The sequence below is a fragment of the Toxotes jaculatrix genome, chromosome 15 (genome assembly GCF_017976425.1).
Source record: "Toxotes jaculatrix isolate fToxJac2 chromosome 15, fToxJac2.pri, whole genome shotgun sequence".
NCBI lineage: Eukaryota > Metazoa > Chordata > Actinopteri > Toxotidae > Toxotes > Toxotes jaculatrix.
The window spans coordinates 9523897-9538201 of NC_054408.1; the positions used below are offsets into that span (position 1 = coordinate 9523897).

Below are 14305 nucleotides of genomic sequence, written 5' to 3' on the forward strand. Positions count from 1 at the left end.
GGAGCTCCTTTGTGTGCAGCAGTACATCATGATAGACTAGGACATAGAGAGACTAAGAGGGCCATTTAATTTCTGATTATCACGAAAATACTGCTTCTTTGTTCTTTAATCCATCGATGGACATTGTAAATTTTATCTCAGGAGCCCTGAGATAAATAATATCAGCTTCATTATTTTCTGACTGTTAGTAATATTTACTACTATTTACTTTTTTTTAATCCCCAAAACAACCCCCAGCTGCCCACAAACTTCTAATGTGTATGCTTTCCACTAATTTTTCATGGATAATACTTGTCAATGTCACGTAGTGCTGAGCTTCTATCATACATGCTGGAGCATCCTCCACAGTCCGGGTCAAAGGCATGGAGGCAGGACCTTCAGCCCAGGGACTCGGCTCATGCTCTGCGGCTTGGAGCTTCAGCCTAGCCCCTGGGTATTGAGGTTAATTGGTCCACGTAAAAAAAAAAAAAAAAGAGAAAAAGTGAAGAGCATGTGCGAGTGTGGTTGAAGAGAAAGAGGGAGAAACTTCGAAGCCAACACATGTGACTATATCACACAGCCTCTGTCATTGAGAGGCCTTTCTGTTGGTCCAGAGCAGCGTGGGGGGCAGGGGAGGGGACTGAGCTTGACGGTGCTTCCAGTCACCCCGTCCCTCACACTGCGCTCGCCGCCACCGCAGAAGCTCCCCCAGGGCGGCGCTGTCATCCCCGGTGGACAGACGTAGCCGCTGGAACACCTGCGGGGGGAGAGGGAGGACGCGAGGACAGGAAAGAACAGAGCATGTTGACAAATCACATACGGAGTAATGACTTTCTACTGAATGGATGGAAGAGCAGATCACAAAAAGCTGAAATGAACAGGATGTGATTGGAGGTTGCAGGCAGAGGAGAGTGTGAGTGACAAGCAGTGATTTTATGGGAAAAAAAACCCCAAAAACTTCACTCTTATCTCGTCACTGCAAATCCCCCTTAAAAACAGATGAAAGACATTTAAAGTATGATCTTGTAATCTTGTCTCCATTAGAGATTACCCCCTCTAGCATGAAAAACAGGCCAGTTTTGTCTGATCCATCATCTTGAAAGCGCAGTGATCAGTGGGCTGATTTTCTCTTCTTAAAGTGGGACAGTTTTCTCATGAATCATTCTAATAAACAACACAGAGATGAATCTGGGGCTAGCGCAGAACCATCTCATCAGGAAGTGTGGGGGGGGGGGAGGGGGGGCTCTTTGACTGACAGCTTTAACGGAAACTCATTTCCATATTCATATTCTGTCTCTGGAGCCCATACTGTACATCACCTCAAAGAAGATCTTTTGAATTACAGCGGGGACCCTTGTGGAGGGAGCACCTCAAAATGGCTCTTCTACTTTATCACGCACACTTGGGTCAGATGCACAAAGTGCACACAGAAACGCACATGCACGATAGTCAGTATAGAGCCCATCATCAATCATCTGCCAGTCAATACCCAGGCAAATCAATCAGAAAGGAATTCCAATCTCCCTCAGTCAGTAATACTGGCAACAGGAACGAGCCCTGATGATCCAGATCAGATAATCAACTGGGGGTTATAATGGTGGCAGTTGATGGCCTGTTAAAGGGGAAAAAAATGGTTCCTACATGCTCAGAGATGAGATTTAAAGGATAAGGCAGGCTTCACTCCATTGTGCATTCTTCTTACGGTCATAAAATCCCATGAAAACACCAAGAGGAAAAATCTGTTGCTACAGTGCTTTCTGATTTCCCTACCCTGTCCGTAGTGCTCAGCCCTAACGAGCCTACTGGTTCCTCCTAAAGACGTAAACCTTGAAAAATGGCTCACAAATACTGCATATAGTTTCATTTTTTAAACTAGGCTATGTTGTTGTTGCGTCGTGAGAATTTGTGGCAGCAGCAATTTATATGGGACTGTCTCAAAATAAACTGCAGTGTCCGTGTTGATCATAAATCAGGAACATGTCTTCCAGTGTAACTGCGTAGTTTATTCATTTGTTTTAAATACTTTTGAACTACAACGGAGCTCTATGGCACAGCTATATCAGACTCTGACTACACAGACAATATTTGTAAATCGGATAATTTCATTGTTGGTTCCTGTCTTTTCATGGGATTAGTTGACAAGAAGAAAAATATCTTTGCTTCCAGGTGGAAACCTTGGATATCCAAAACTGTTACTTTACAGGTAATGAAAAAAAAAAAACCCTGTTTTTAAAATAAATGAACATTGAAATTTCATCACAAGCTCTTATTATACTTTTCATTGGTTAAATATTTGTAAAACTCATAGATGTAAACCAATTTGAACCAATAGAACTGATTTATGAAAATAATAAAAATGGAGATACAGGATTTCAGCCTGACAGTGACAATATAGAAAATATATCGTTTTCTATAACCTTTTCATAAACACAGATTAAAACTTAATTGTATTCTCTAATCTCAGTTTTAGGCAACAGTTGTTCCCCCTCACCCCATCCTCTGTTTTTCATGTCTGCTGGTGTTATAACGGTGAGCTAATTCCCGTCAGCAGTACGTTTAATACAGCCTTTCCCAGCATATTTCCAGGCATACAGTACATTTAGTGATGAATTCTTCACACACGTTGCCATATAAATACAGGCACAGACAAACACACCCATGTGTGCTCATAAACCCATAAATGCACAATGCAACCATTCTATACTTTGACATACATGCACATATCTTGAGCACCACACACCTGTGCGTGTTCATGCATATACACATGGGCGAGCATTTAAACTGCCTGCACAAGCACAACACTCAACGACCTAATCCATAATTTACACCTCCCTGCCAGGCTATTCTCTGCACTGGCGCCAGCCAGGAACACCAGCTACTGGAACAGTAGACAAGTAGGAACACCGTATCCTTCTGTAATGCGTGACTTAACATGGACACATGAACAAACACACACACACGGGACAGGGCTGCTCATATACTTTTGATTAGTGTACTTTATATATTACAATATGTTACATTTTTCAAAAATAAAATGATGGCTACTGTAGAAAGCCATCATAAATTGGACTGACCTAGCAGTCAGACAAGAGCCCTGCCATTCATTTCAATGGGAAAACTCCATTGGATGCAGGGTCATCTGGCAAAAAAAAAAGCTGAACCTGGCTTAGCTGTTAATGAAACGTCATCCAGCGAGGTGAAGTGCACATTCCGGGCAGGTTGTTTATAGTGTGTGTGGTCTTACTAATTCAAACTGGACTGGATATTATTTTTTGTCTCACTGATAACTTAAATAACACACCCCCATCAGTGCAGTTCCTTGCATTTTATTAATGCAGGACTGTGTTCTGCCCACTTGCTAATGTAATGTGAGCATATATATTTAACCATGCCCTTGCCCACAAGGGCGTGGGGGATGGAGCCAATATCCAAATCCAAATGTACATGTTAATGGTTTGGTAATGTTATGGTAATAATATGCTAATGTAAGATGACGACTACTGGTCATTCCAAACTGTCACTCATAGACTGGAAGTCCTGAGGCCACAGAGTGTGACAATAACGTCTAAGCTTCTCCACATAAAACACACACAACTACACAAACTACTGTGTTTACACCCAAACATGTCCACAGGCTGACAAATGTCAGGTGGCTAAAACACCATGTTTTCTGACCGATTCGATCCAATGACATGACATGATATGACATGACCCATATGTAACACTCACATCAGCACAGTAAATTGGATCGAGGCACTAGATAGCCTGTCTTTCTAGAACCATTTTCCCATCTTGTTGGATGAGAGGATAGAGTGCAATGGACAGAAAAAGAGAGGAATAGCAGAGAGGGAGAGATGTTGGTGGTCACTGATGACCTATTTGTAAGCTCTTTCCTGGAAACTTCACTTGATCGGTTAGGCGACGTGGGGATTTCAGAGAAGCTGGCATGGTACCTTTACTCACACGTTTGCTTTAACCCTGGCAAACACAGGGGATTCATTCAGAGAAACTAAGGCTCTCAGTCTGCCCTTCTCATCTTTTAAATGTTATTCTGAGTAACAAACATGGCACAGTGCTTCTCCCATTGTCGTAACTTCTGCTGAGACTTTGTTTGAAGGGATAAATAAAGAACAGGTTATTAATAACTCTACCACCCAGTCTTTTACCAGTCTGTTTATCCCTTATATGATTAGTCAAGTCTGCTGATGACAACTAACTTTAGGAACTAAAACAAGCCAGTCTATTCACTCTTAACGGAGTTATCTGTCCTCTTCATCTTCCTTCATCCTCTCCTTGTTATTTATCTCATTAGATCTGCTAATCCTGCAAAAACACGGACTGGAATGCAGCTAATTGAAATGCATTCTGGGTCACAGAGTTGTTCCCATCTCTTGAATGAACTTATGATAATGAACCTGTTCCAGAAAACACACCAAATTAGGGAAGTATGGAGCCAAGATAAAAATGTTTCTCTTTCCATGTTTCAACTGTAACAGTGAACATACAAAGAGGACAACAGTTTTTCTGTGAGAAAAATGTCAAACACATCAGGATGAAGATCTGGAATGACTTCTAAGGCTGTGCAACTCTTGGTTAAATTTATCAAGAGTGACAATAATGATAACAGAAAGAGTCTGAGAAAGGATTAAAAAGGGGTTCATGTGATGGATTCGCAACATAAAATCTGAGCAGATGAATAAGCAAAAATAAAAACTGCAGCTCTCCTTTTCTGAAGAGACTAACTTGAAGTCTGAATGTCCATTGGCAGTAAAATCCATGTGCCAGTGTTGAGAGTGCATTAGCATATGCTAATCTAAAAACCCATAGAGATATATTTGTAAGAGTGTCAAACATCTTAGACAATTTGGTTTGCCTGAAATATGGCACAGAATAAACCCAGTCTGTATTGTTTTGATTTCTTCTTCTTTATATTTCTGGCAGACCTGGTGCAAGAAATGCATTGCTGCCTTCAACTGGTTAAAAACAATGCATTTGGTCCTTGCAAACGGAAATGATATATTTGTTTGTCAGCCTATACAGAGGTGGGGTGAGATCCAATCACAAGTTGTCATTTGAGGCGCATGTGGAGACGCATTTTAATGCCAGTTGTGAACTGATGCACTTCGAGCTGTCCACTTGTGCTTTGATCACCAAAGATGGATGATAATATCAGGTGTGAATAGTGCTCAAGATGCATTTACCTCCAATCAACACTGATCGCTTATCTCTTATTTCTTGCACTAATTTCTACAACATGTGCAACCTTGAAACCTTCCATGTAAGATGCTCACTGTCACGCTGCTGCCTGCAATGGGAAAAAGCACTTGTACTTATTTAATCAATAAATCATTCATCCACACATCATGTATATACTTGATATTCTTCTCTCACAAGAACCTACAACCTACAAGTGCATGATTGTCTTCAGTTTTAACAGTGATTGTGTGCATGAGTCTAGCTGAACCAAAGAGCTGCAGTTTCCTTCCAGAAACCAGGGATAAATAAATAAAGAAAGAAAAAAGTGGGGTGTGGGGGGGTGTGGCATCACTGATTCTAGGTTCAGACTTTTTGTCCCCGACTCTGACATAACAGGAGACAGGGCAAATTGCCCATCTGATTCCAGACCAGTGTTTGAAGGGCAACAAGCACAGTAAACAAGTGGAGCAGGTAAAGCTGAGATGATGTCCTACAAAAGCAGTGTTTTTCAAAGTTTTGCTTCCAAAGACGCATGTTTTCAGAAGATTTGAATCTTTGTATCAAAAACACTAAACTCTGTAAATTGTAAATTTTTTTTTTATCAGATTTGTTTTTTGTATACTTTTTTCCGCCATGAAAAATTACTACTACTGGAATCCAATCCAATCAATCAATGAATTCAAGATGACCATAGCCTCCGTCCTCCTAAAAGGAGAAATCTAAAAATTCTTTAAAGCCATCTTTCAAGTCCACAGGAGGCAAGTCTTTCATACTCCAAAAATAGACTTTGGGTGGATTACTACTTTAAACTTAGACAAAACTTTTTTTTTAGCATAATGAAGATCATTACTGTCATAGTCCCACACTGGGTCTATGAAAAACACTGCCATTAAGGGTGGAGAGCAGCGAGGCATGACATACACTCACCACATCCCTACATGTGAACAGGGCCTCCAGTGAGCCCCCCCTGCCCCCCCTCCCACCCTCGCTGTTTTAGAGGGCGGCCCCTGCACCAAACGGAGAAAAGTTGAGATGTCCCCTCTGGAAGATAAAGTAGGGAGTAAAAGCCAAACTCATTAGAATCCAAGGGAGGGAAAGAAAGAGAGTCATTTGAGTCCAATAGTTCACATATCCTGAGAAAAACCTTCACCTTCAAAAAATTAAATTACTATTAGACTATTATATTATAACTATTACATTAACTGGAATGCACTTCAGACTTTTTAAAGGCATTATATGTCACATTGACAGATAAGCTTCAAAAAGGTGCATTAGATGAGCTCACCCGAACTGTGGAAGCAGGGGCTCAACATTTAGTCAACCTGAGGATTGCAAGGTGGGTACACAGTGTGCCTTCACATCCCTAGTGGCAATGTCTTATCAACGATGTGTCCTGAGCTGCTCCGAAAGAGGGACACTTCGTACTTTGCCCATTCTTGTGTTTCACGCACTACTGACAGTGTAACTCAATCATTGACTGATTCAGTCTGTGATGAATCTAATTCAAGTTTCCATGTGGTGAAACTTTCTTTTGAGTATAAGATGAAACAGCTGCATCCTGAATTACACAATGCAGTTCCATGGAAACTACCGAGGAGAGAAGAATTAAAAAGGATGAAGAGTGGCCTCCAAAAGTGGCTCTTTAGTTCCAATATTGTGTTAAATCTTTCTATTAATCACAGGGAAAGGGTTTGGTATTTTTCAGTTTAATGATTGATTATTAAGATAAAGGAAAATGGATCAAGAGAATAAGACTCTGGTCTTTGTGGATAAAAGACAAATCCTATTTTGCCTGAGGTGAAGATACAGCACATGATAATCATCATAAGAGCTTTCTATCTTCCAAATGTGACTGGCTCTCCCTGTGGACATCGTGTAGGCTGCATCGATCATGTGACTGTGATCAAGCTGGTAAGGCTCTATATCTCGATGTCTTCAAATTATTGAGGCATTCTAAGAAATGTGCTCAGCAGGTTTGTGGTTTGTCTCAGTTTGCAAAAGGCTCTTGTGTTCAAGGTGGTTTCCACTTTTATCAATCCCATATAACAAGGCTGTGTGTGTCTATGTGTCTGTGTGTGTGTACTGGTTGAGAGAGAGAGTGTGCAAGCTTGGGCGCATGCATGCAGGACATTAAATTCAATCCTGTAACTGTACACCTGTCTACAGAGCCAGAGAAAGCTCACGTGTCATGAGTGATACGTGTTGTTCAAAGGGGGCCACTTTCCAGGCCACTCAAAATGTCAACAAACCCAAAACAAAATGAAGGCCTGATATGGTTGTGTTGTAACTGTGTGTATATTAGCGTGGGTGTGTAAGCATTTGTATGTACATGCTACTTGCATTTTAAAGAGGAGGGGTGTGTGTTACATAAGGTGTTAGAAAGTAAGTATACAACAAAAAGAAATGGTCCCTGTTGCCATCAGTATAAAGCATCTGACACTTAGACTGTATATTCAATTGAAATGGCAAGCAACACAAACATGATGTATATTCATGTGTGCAGCTACCACTGGGTTTGTGCTCTGAAGTGCCTATCTTTGTGTGCTTACCTGAGTATGATGGCTGTCCATGTGTCTGTGTAAAGAGGTGGAGCTGGAGGAGTTTGACTTGCTGTGACTCTCATCTTCCAGCGACCCTGAACACACAATATCAAAAAGCGCATTATGAAACTCAGACATCCGACTGGAAGTCCTCCTACCCGCAGACAGGTACAGACTGAAGGACACCTCACTTTTCAAACACAGGCATATGGTAGGGGACTGAAACAGCAGAGTGAATTGTTAAGGAAAGGTGCTGGTTGACAGCCTGAGTGTTATAGAAGTACTGTAATCACTCTTTGGCTGCAGCTGAAGAATTTGCAGGCCTCTTTGACATGAGCCGTGGTCTCTCTTCCTTATTTCTCAGGTCTCTTCATTATTCCATGTTTTTTTCTCTCATTCTTTCAAACCCCTCCTCCTCACCTTCCTTGCCCATCATCTGTGTCTGTATAGTACTTTTATTTCAGGCATCTCCAAGATGAATTTCGGTCATTATGTAACTCTCCTGTGACATGGGTAAAAGGAGAGTTAGCAGAAGCCCCTAAATACTTGGTATTTCTCTGTAACATTGCGCATTCATAACTAAATAAATAAGCACAATCAAATAAAAAAGCTCTCTTTCTGCTCCCGTGTCTTTACATTGATGGGATCATACAACTTGGGACGATCACATTTTTTATGAAGTGGACACTGGGTCGTAGCCTCAGTTCATGAGGCGAGCACGCCAGGTTTTGTCAAAAAACAAGGTTATTTCTTCACACTTATTATTACATACCATGCTCAGCTGTATATGATTTGGGTGTTCAACCTTTGCAAAGTAATTTAAAACATATTCATATTCTCTGTATGTGTGCATTCTAGAATATCTACATTTGTAGTGTTTTATTATGATTTTTTAATATTTAAATGCAACATTGACCTATATTGTCTGTTTCACCCTCAATCGCAATCCACTTAATTCAATGCAGTGAATTATCTCAATACAATTCATTACTTTGAAAAATGATGTGATCTGAATTCTGACAGTCCATGCAGAATACACTGGCTGTTACCATTGGAGATCTGGTTGCCGTTCTCTATGGGTGCAGGACTTGGGGAGTGAGGAGAGTGGTTGTTGGCGTTCTTGTCTTGTAGCTGCAGAGATGGGGAGGTGGGGGCCGAGCCACATTCTTCCCTCCCTGGCAGATTGATATTAGAATTGAATCCTGGATGAAATACAGCCAGAGGAAAATACTCTATATGTCATATACAGTAGACATCAGACATAAGATTCCATCATGCATATTCAGAGTACGTGTGGGGTATAGAAAACATCGGAGGAAGCCTCTTGCTTTAACTGATAATACTGGAAATATTCAAATTTTGCTAAAATTACAACAATTTTAGAACTCAGCTTATCATGTTCATTTCCAGTCTCTACTCTTTTCCCCACTTAGATGCACCCCTCCTTGCACATCAAGCCTAGTCTTTAAAAAAGAATTCATTCAGCTCAGTCTGGTGGGAAGGTGACTCTAAATGACCTGCCTCTGCCCCTGCTGCTGCTCCTTGGGGCACACATGCTCTCACACACTGAATGAGCAAGTGACTGTGGGTACATGCAGTATGTGTGTGGGAGTGTGAATGGGAATTTGTCAGCTGCTGTCCCACACTGAGAATGTGTACCTTCTGGTCCCCCCGCAGTCACAAGATGCCTAAAAATAAACTCAGCAAACTCTAGAGGTCCAGCAGGGTAGGTGTGTGTTTGTGAGGGACGAAAGACCAGGTAGAGAGAGAGACAGAGAATGTCCATGTGAGCGTTACATGCTTGTGAAAGGATGAGTCACAGTGGGTATTTGGATTTGTACAATGAAGACTCTAATGAGAGAGAATTGGACTTCTATCCGATTTAGTGAATTTTGTATGTTGCTGCTGAGGCATGAGATGTCTTATGACAGTGATTTCCTGAAGCCTGCCAAGACCACCTGCCCTCTTCCCCTGGCATTCCTGTGGTTTTCTCATTCCCTGTGGATGAGGAAGGGGAGGAGGAGGAGGAGGGAGAGGCAGCTGCTCTTCACAGGGATGTCTGGGATAGCAACTGTAACCCCTGGCCCCTCCCACAGCGTCAGGTATCACACTTAGTCATTTAACAGCCGAGAGGGAACGGAAGTAAGCCATCCTGTTAAGCCCATCGGCATCCCTCTGCCCTCTGATCTAAGCGGACCGCCTTGCTTTGCCCACTCAAAATACCCCAGCGCCAGGAACCCCTGTCACACACACAGTTTCCATGACGCCAGCGCTTTTCCTGTGCAGGTCCAGGTGCTGACGAAGAGTCAAGTGCAAGATGTCACTTGAGGCATATGTGTCAGAGTGTGCACTTGCTCTCATACCGCCTCTTATAAGGAGTTCAGCTACCTGCCCTTTGAACTTGTTACAATTATAGAAGCATGACACAACTTAGTCTCATAAAAATGACGCAGCTCCACAACAACAACAACAAGCCTCCGGTAAGATGACTGATTATTGACAACAGCAGCTACTACTTTCACTTGTTTGTAATTTTTCTAACTTAATTGTCCAGGATGTCCTGTTAGCTGCTGATGGCCAGTCACACTCCCTTCAGAAGAACACTGAGTGAGCTAATAAATATTTGATGCCCGTCCTCATCATGCTACTTCTCATGTATTATTAATCCAGCCACAACTAATACACTCAGAGGAAACAGTATCAGATAAAAACCGTGGGACAACATAGTTTTTACCTTCTCTGATGAAAAAACCTTTTCTGATGGAAAACTTACTTTTATAGAAACAACACAAAAGTAATTTCATGTGGGGTTTGAACCTCTGACCAGAGGATCCATCCATTTCATTTACTAGGTGAGACAAATATGTTTGTCCTCCTTTTGCAAAGGTCAACCTTTGCATCAGTGTCACCGAGTCTGTATGTGCTCCGCATGTAGCGAACTGAGCTACAACACAGCTAGATCATAGCTACAGTGCAGTGTGAAGCTAAGTGGGCTACCCCAGGTAGCTCATTAGCTAACATGTTAGAAGGCGGCTGCAGCAGTCAAAGGGCACTGCACTGGAGATTGTTACAAATGGGCTGCCTCAAGTGGGCCAAAGATGGTGGCTGGCTACAACACCTGAATTAATATAAGGCAGTTCCAGTGTAGAGTAGTGGGATTTATGAGGAAGGCTTTTGGATGCTGGTGCATCTCACTAAACTGCTGCTCAAACACAGGGCATGAGTGTCACAGACCCACACACAATAACAAGGGGTTATGTCTTACCTACGGTACAGCCCTACACCAGTCCTATTGTACAGAAGGTAATCACACAGTACCCAATAAATCATCTGTCAGGCTTTGATCATGAAGTCACCACAGTAGATAGAACATATAATGGGCACAAGCACTGCTGCACACATACACACACATTCAGCTAGGTTTAATAGGACACTGATTACAAAATGACAAAAGAAAAGAAAAAGAAAAGAAAAAAAACGAAGGTTAACTCCCCACCCCTTACGTACACACCAACAGCTTCCCATACTGGTGGTTTGGTCTGCTTGGACTAAGGTTATGCCAACTGTAAATAGATCATTAACCCATTAATATAGAAGTAATTGAAAACAATTACTGGAGGAAGGATTATTTCAGATTCGAGAGGTATTTAAAACTGTACATGTGCAGTCTCTGCTAGTGTTTTAGACATTTATAACTGTGAGTGAGTGTGTGTGTGTGTGTGTGTGTGTATACAAGCATTACTGACAGACCTCCATCTCTCATCTTCCGGCCAGACTTCCTCAGCAGGCTGCGCCCAGAGCTGAACAGAGTGTTGAGTTCATCCAGGGGGCTGGTCAGGGGTCTGCCATTGGCTGGGTTGAACAGCAGGGGAGAGGAGGAACATGAGTGTGCTCTACGAGGCTCAGGACGAGACATCTTCACTGGGGAGTAAGGAGGTGGCTTCCCCAGTGGTTCCCCACCTGCCCTTTGTGAGGACGTTTTGGAGGAGTCTGAGCTCCCTGTGACAGATGCTGCTCGTGTCAGAGCCAGGAAGCTGCCCTCAGGCGGGAAAGGGAAGTGTGAAGGAGGCCTGTAGGGAGGGGGGGGGGGCACTTGGGGGAGGAGGTGGAGGTGGAGGGGTGAGGGGAGGTGTAGACTTCTTCTCTGGCATGAGGACAGTGAGGCTAGGGGAGGAGTCAGCCCTCTGGCGGGCATATTGTGGGGACAAGGGGCTGTCTGGGCCAGTAGCATAGTTCAGGTTTGTCTCAAACACTGGCAGCTTCTTTACCTCTAGGGGGGTGAGGGGTGACTCATCTGAAGCAGGCGAGCAGGTGACGGGGGAAGGGGGAAACACCAGGAGAGGTGGACGATGTGGGAGCAAGTTGGGGAATGGAGCAGGGATGTCACAGCTGCCATCTTTGCCATGCTGAGCTTTGGGAGCTCCGCTGCTGGACGTGTTCTGTGAATGAGAAATGTCCATGGACGCAGCCACCCCTGCTGCCGGCCGTTTGGTCTCCCCGCTCTGAGGAGGAGATGTCCCTAATCCTACCAAACCCAAGCCTAAAGCCTCCAGTTTTGCAGCCTTGGTGACCACAGTGGCAGGAGGTCCACCGTCTTCAGGAGGGAAATACTTCATCTCTTCATACACGGCTTCCGAGTCAGTGGCCTGTTCAGGGCTATCAGGGGGGTCCTGGAGGCTCCGAGCGCGTGGCTGGGAGCCCAACATCTCTATGTACACATCCTCTTCATCATGACCCTGGTACAGGCTCAGTGCTACCCCTTGTGGGGCATCAATTGAGGCTGCTTTCTGCATGAAACCACCAAACCCTGCAAATCCCCCAGCACGGGACAACAAGGCCAACTTTACATCAGCGGGGCGCAGCTGGTGGAGGTGGGGTGCTACAGCGTTGATCTCCTCATACGAGCCTGTCAGCTTAGTGTTGGGACTGCGCTTAGGTTTGGGGGGTGGCACCTTCCTCATGGTTGTGTAGTCATCGCTGAAGGGGCGGGGCTTGGACAAGGCTGAGGAAATTACAAATAAAGCAATTAAAAACAGAGAGAAAGCATTAGGCAACAGTGCTGAGGCACAAAAAAACCCACCATCTGTTACATTGTCTAAAGACCAGTGGAGGTGATTTACCTGCAGGGTCTGTGGGAGACAGCTGAGATTTAGGGGGGCTTCCTGCTGGTGAACAGGAGCCCTCTGGAGTGGGGCTCTCTTTGGCTGCCATCACCAGCCCAGCACTAACTGCTTCATAAGATGCACTCAGACGGGTGTTGGGGTCCCTCTTTGGTTTAGGAGGAGGTTGCTTACGAGGAGATGAAAGACCTCCCCCGCCTGTCACATCCTCACTGGTATGAGCTACCTGCTGCAGGGCTGGTTTGATGGGTGGACTGGCAGAGGAATGGACCATATTCTCCATGGCGAGGGGGATGGGTACTGAGCTGGACCGAAAGTGGCGAATAACTCGACTGCCCCCACTGACAGGCCCCTCATGGACTTTCCCATTTTTCTCCATTGCCCTAAAAGTATATATAACAGAATTCATGATTAAATAAAAGATTGAATTTGTTGTGTTTGACCATTTGTATCATCCCTGTAATCTGTGCTTGAGTCATGCTTTCCACAAAAAAAGCAAAAAAGCTTTATCTGAGACACATCTTCCTAAACAATTATTTTTCTGATTCAGTTAATTATTTCACTTACATCATTGGTATAATCAAACTCAATATATGTCTGCCTCAGCTGTCATTGCACAAATATGACCTAAGGAGGCCAATTGGAGGATAAAGACCAAAGAGATTATGCTTTAAATCTAATCTCTTTGCAGTAATTTGATAACATCCAATTTGATATTTCCTTCGCTAATCTGGGTGTACCATCTGTTGGTTCCACAACTGTGGGCGTGGGGGGTGATCATGTGTGTAGGTAATGGGGGAAGAAGGCATTTTAAAACCCTGCTTAGAAATTAGGTGAGTCTGGGTGAATGTGTGAGTGCATGTGTATTTAAGTGTGTATGTGCCTATTAATCCCCTCTACAATGCGGCAACTATGACTCCTCTCCCAGTCTGCCTACTGACACCCGCCCCACCATATTAGAAGCTTCCCTGTGCTCCCATATCCTGTCCCAGCAGCAGATGTTACATGTACAAGGACACATAGAGGATAAAAAAATCTTGTGTGTATATGTTTCTTTTCATCTTTCAGGATGTATTTCTTTATCCTGATGTTAACACTCAATTTAACTATTAAAATATATCAAAAAGTATTAAAAAATTGTCATTGCTGTGGTGGTGACTTTGCAGATTTTTGTGTTTCAGTTGAGGCCATTGCTCATTAAAATGAATTTGTACTTTACAAATGACTCATCTTTTTCCCACTGTACCTAGTTATATTTCACCTTATTTAAGGCCATTTACAGCTTTAAAGTTGTTAAAGATTATGCTTTCAAGTGAAAAACTTGTCTTTGTGAAGATTTGTGACAATTAATCTTCTAAAATTTAAGTGAACACACGCTTATTTTGTCATTTTGTCACAAAGCCTTGAGACATTAGCATATTAGTCACCACTCACTGTCAACCTGAAAAGTTGGTATTATGTAACAGTAAC

At 43.1% G+C, this 14305-nt stretch overlaps 1 protein-coding gene across 1 annotated transcript in view; it reads right to left on the reverse strand.

Moving 5' to 3' along the window:
• Positions 1-487: 487 nt before the first annotated feature.
• myo16 (myosin XVI) overlaps positions 488-14305 on the reverse strand; it is a 68506-nt gene continuing 54688 nt past the window's right edge. Inside the window, 6 exon segments of the mRNA XM_041057944.1 lie at positions 488-736; positions 7725-7810; positions 8765-8917; positions 11466-11802; positions 11804-12717; positions 12836-13218. Coding sequence (XP_040913878.1) covers positions 566-736; positions 7725-7810; positions 8765-8917; positions 11466-11802; positions 11804-12717; positions 12836-13218 — 2044 coding nt within the window. The 3' untranslated portion in view covers positions 488-565.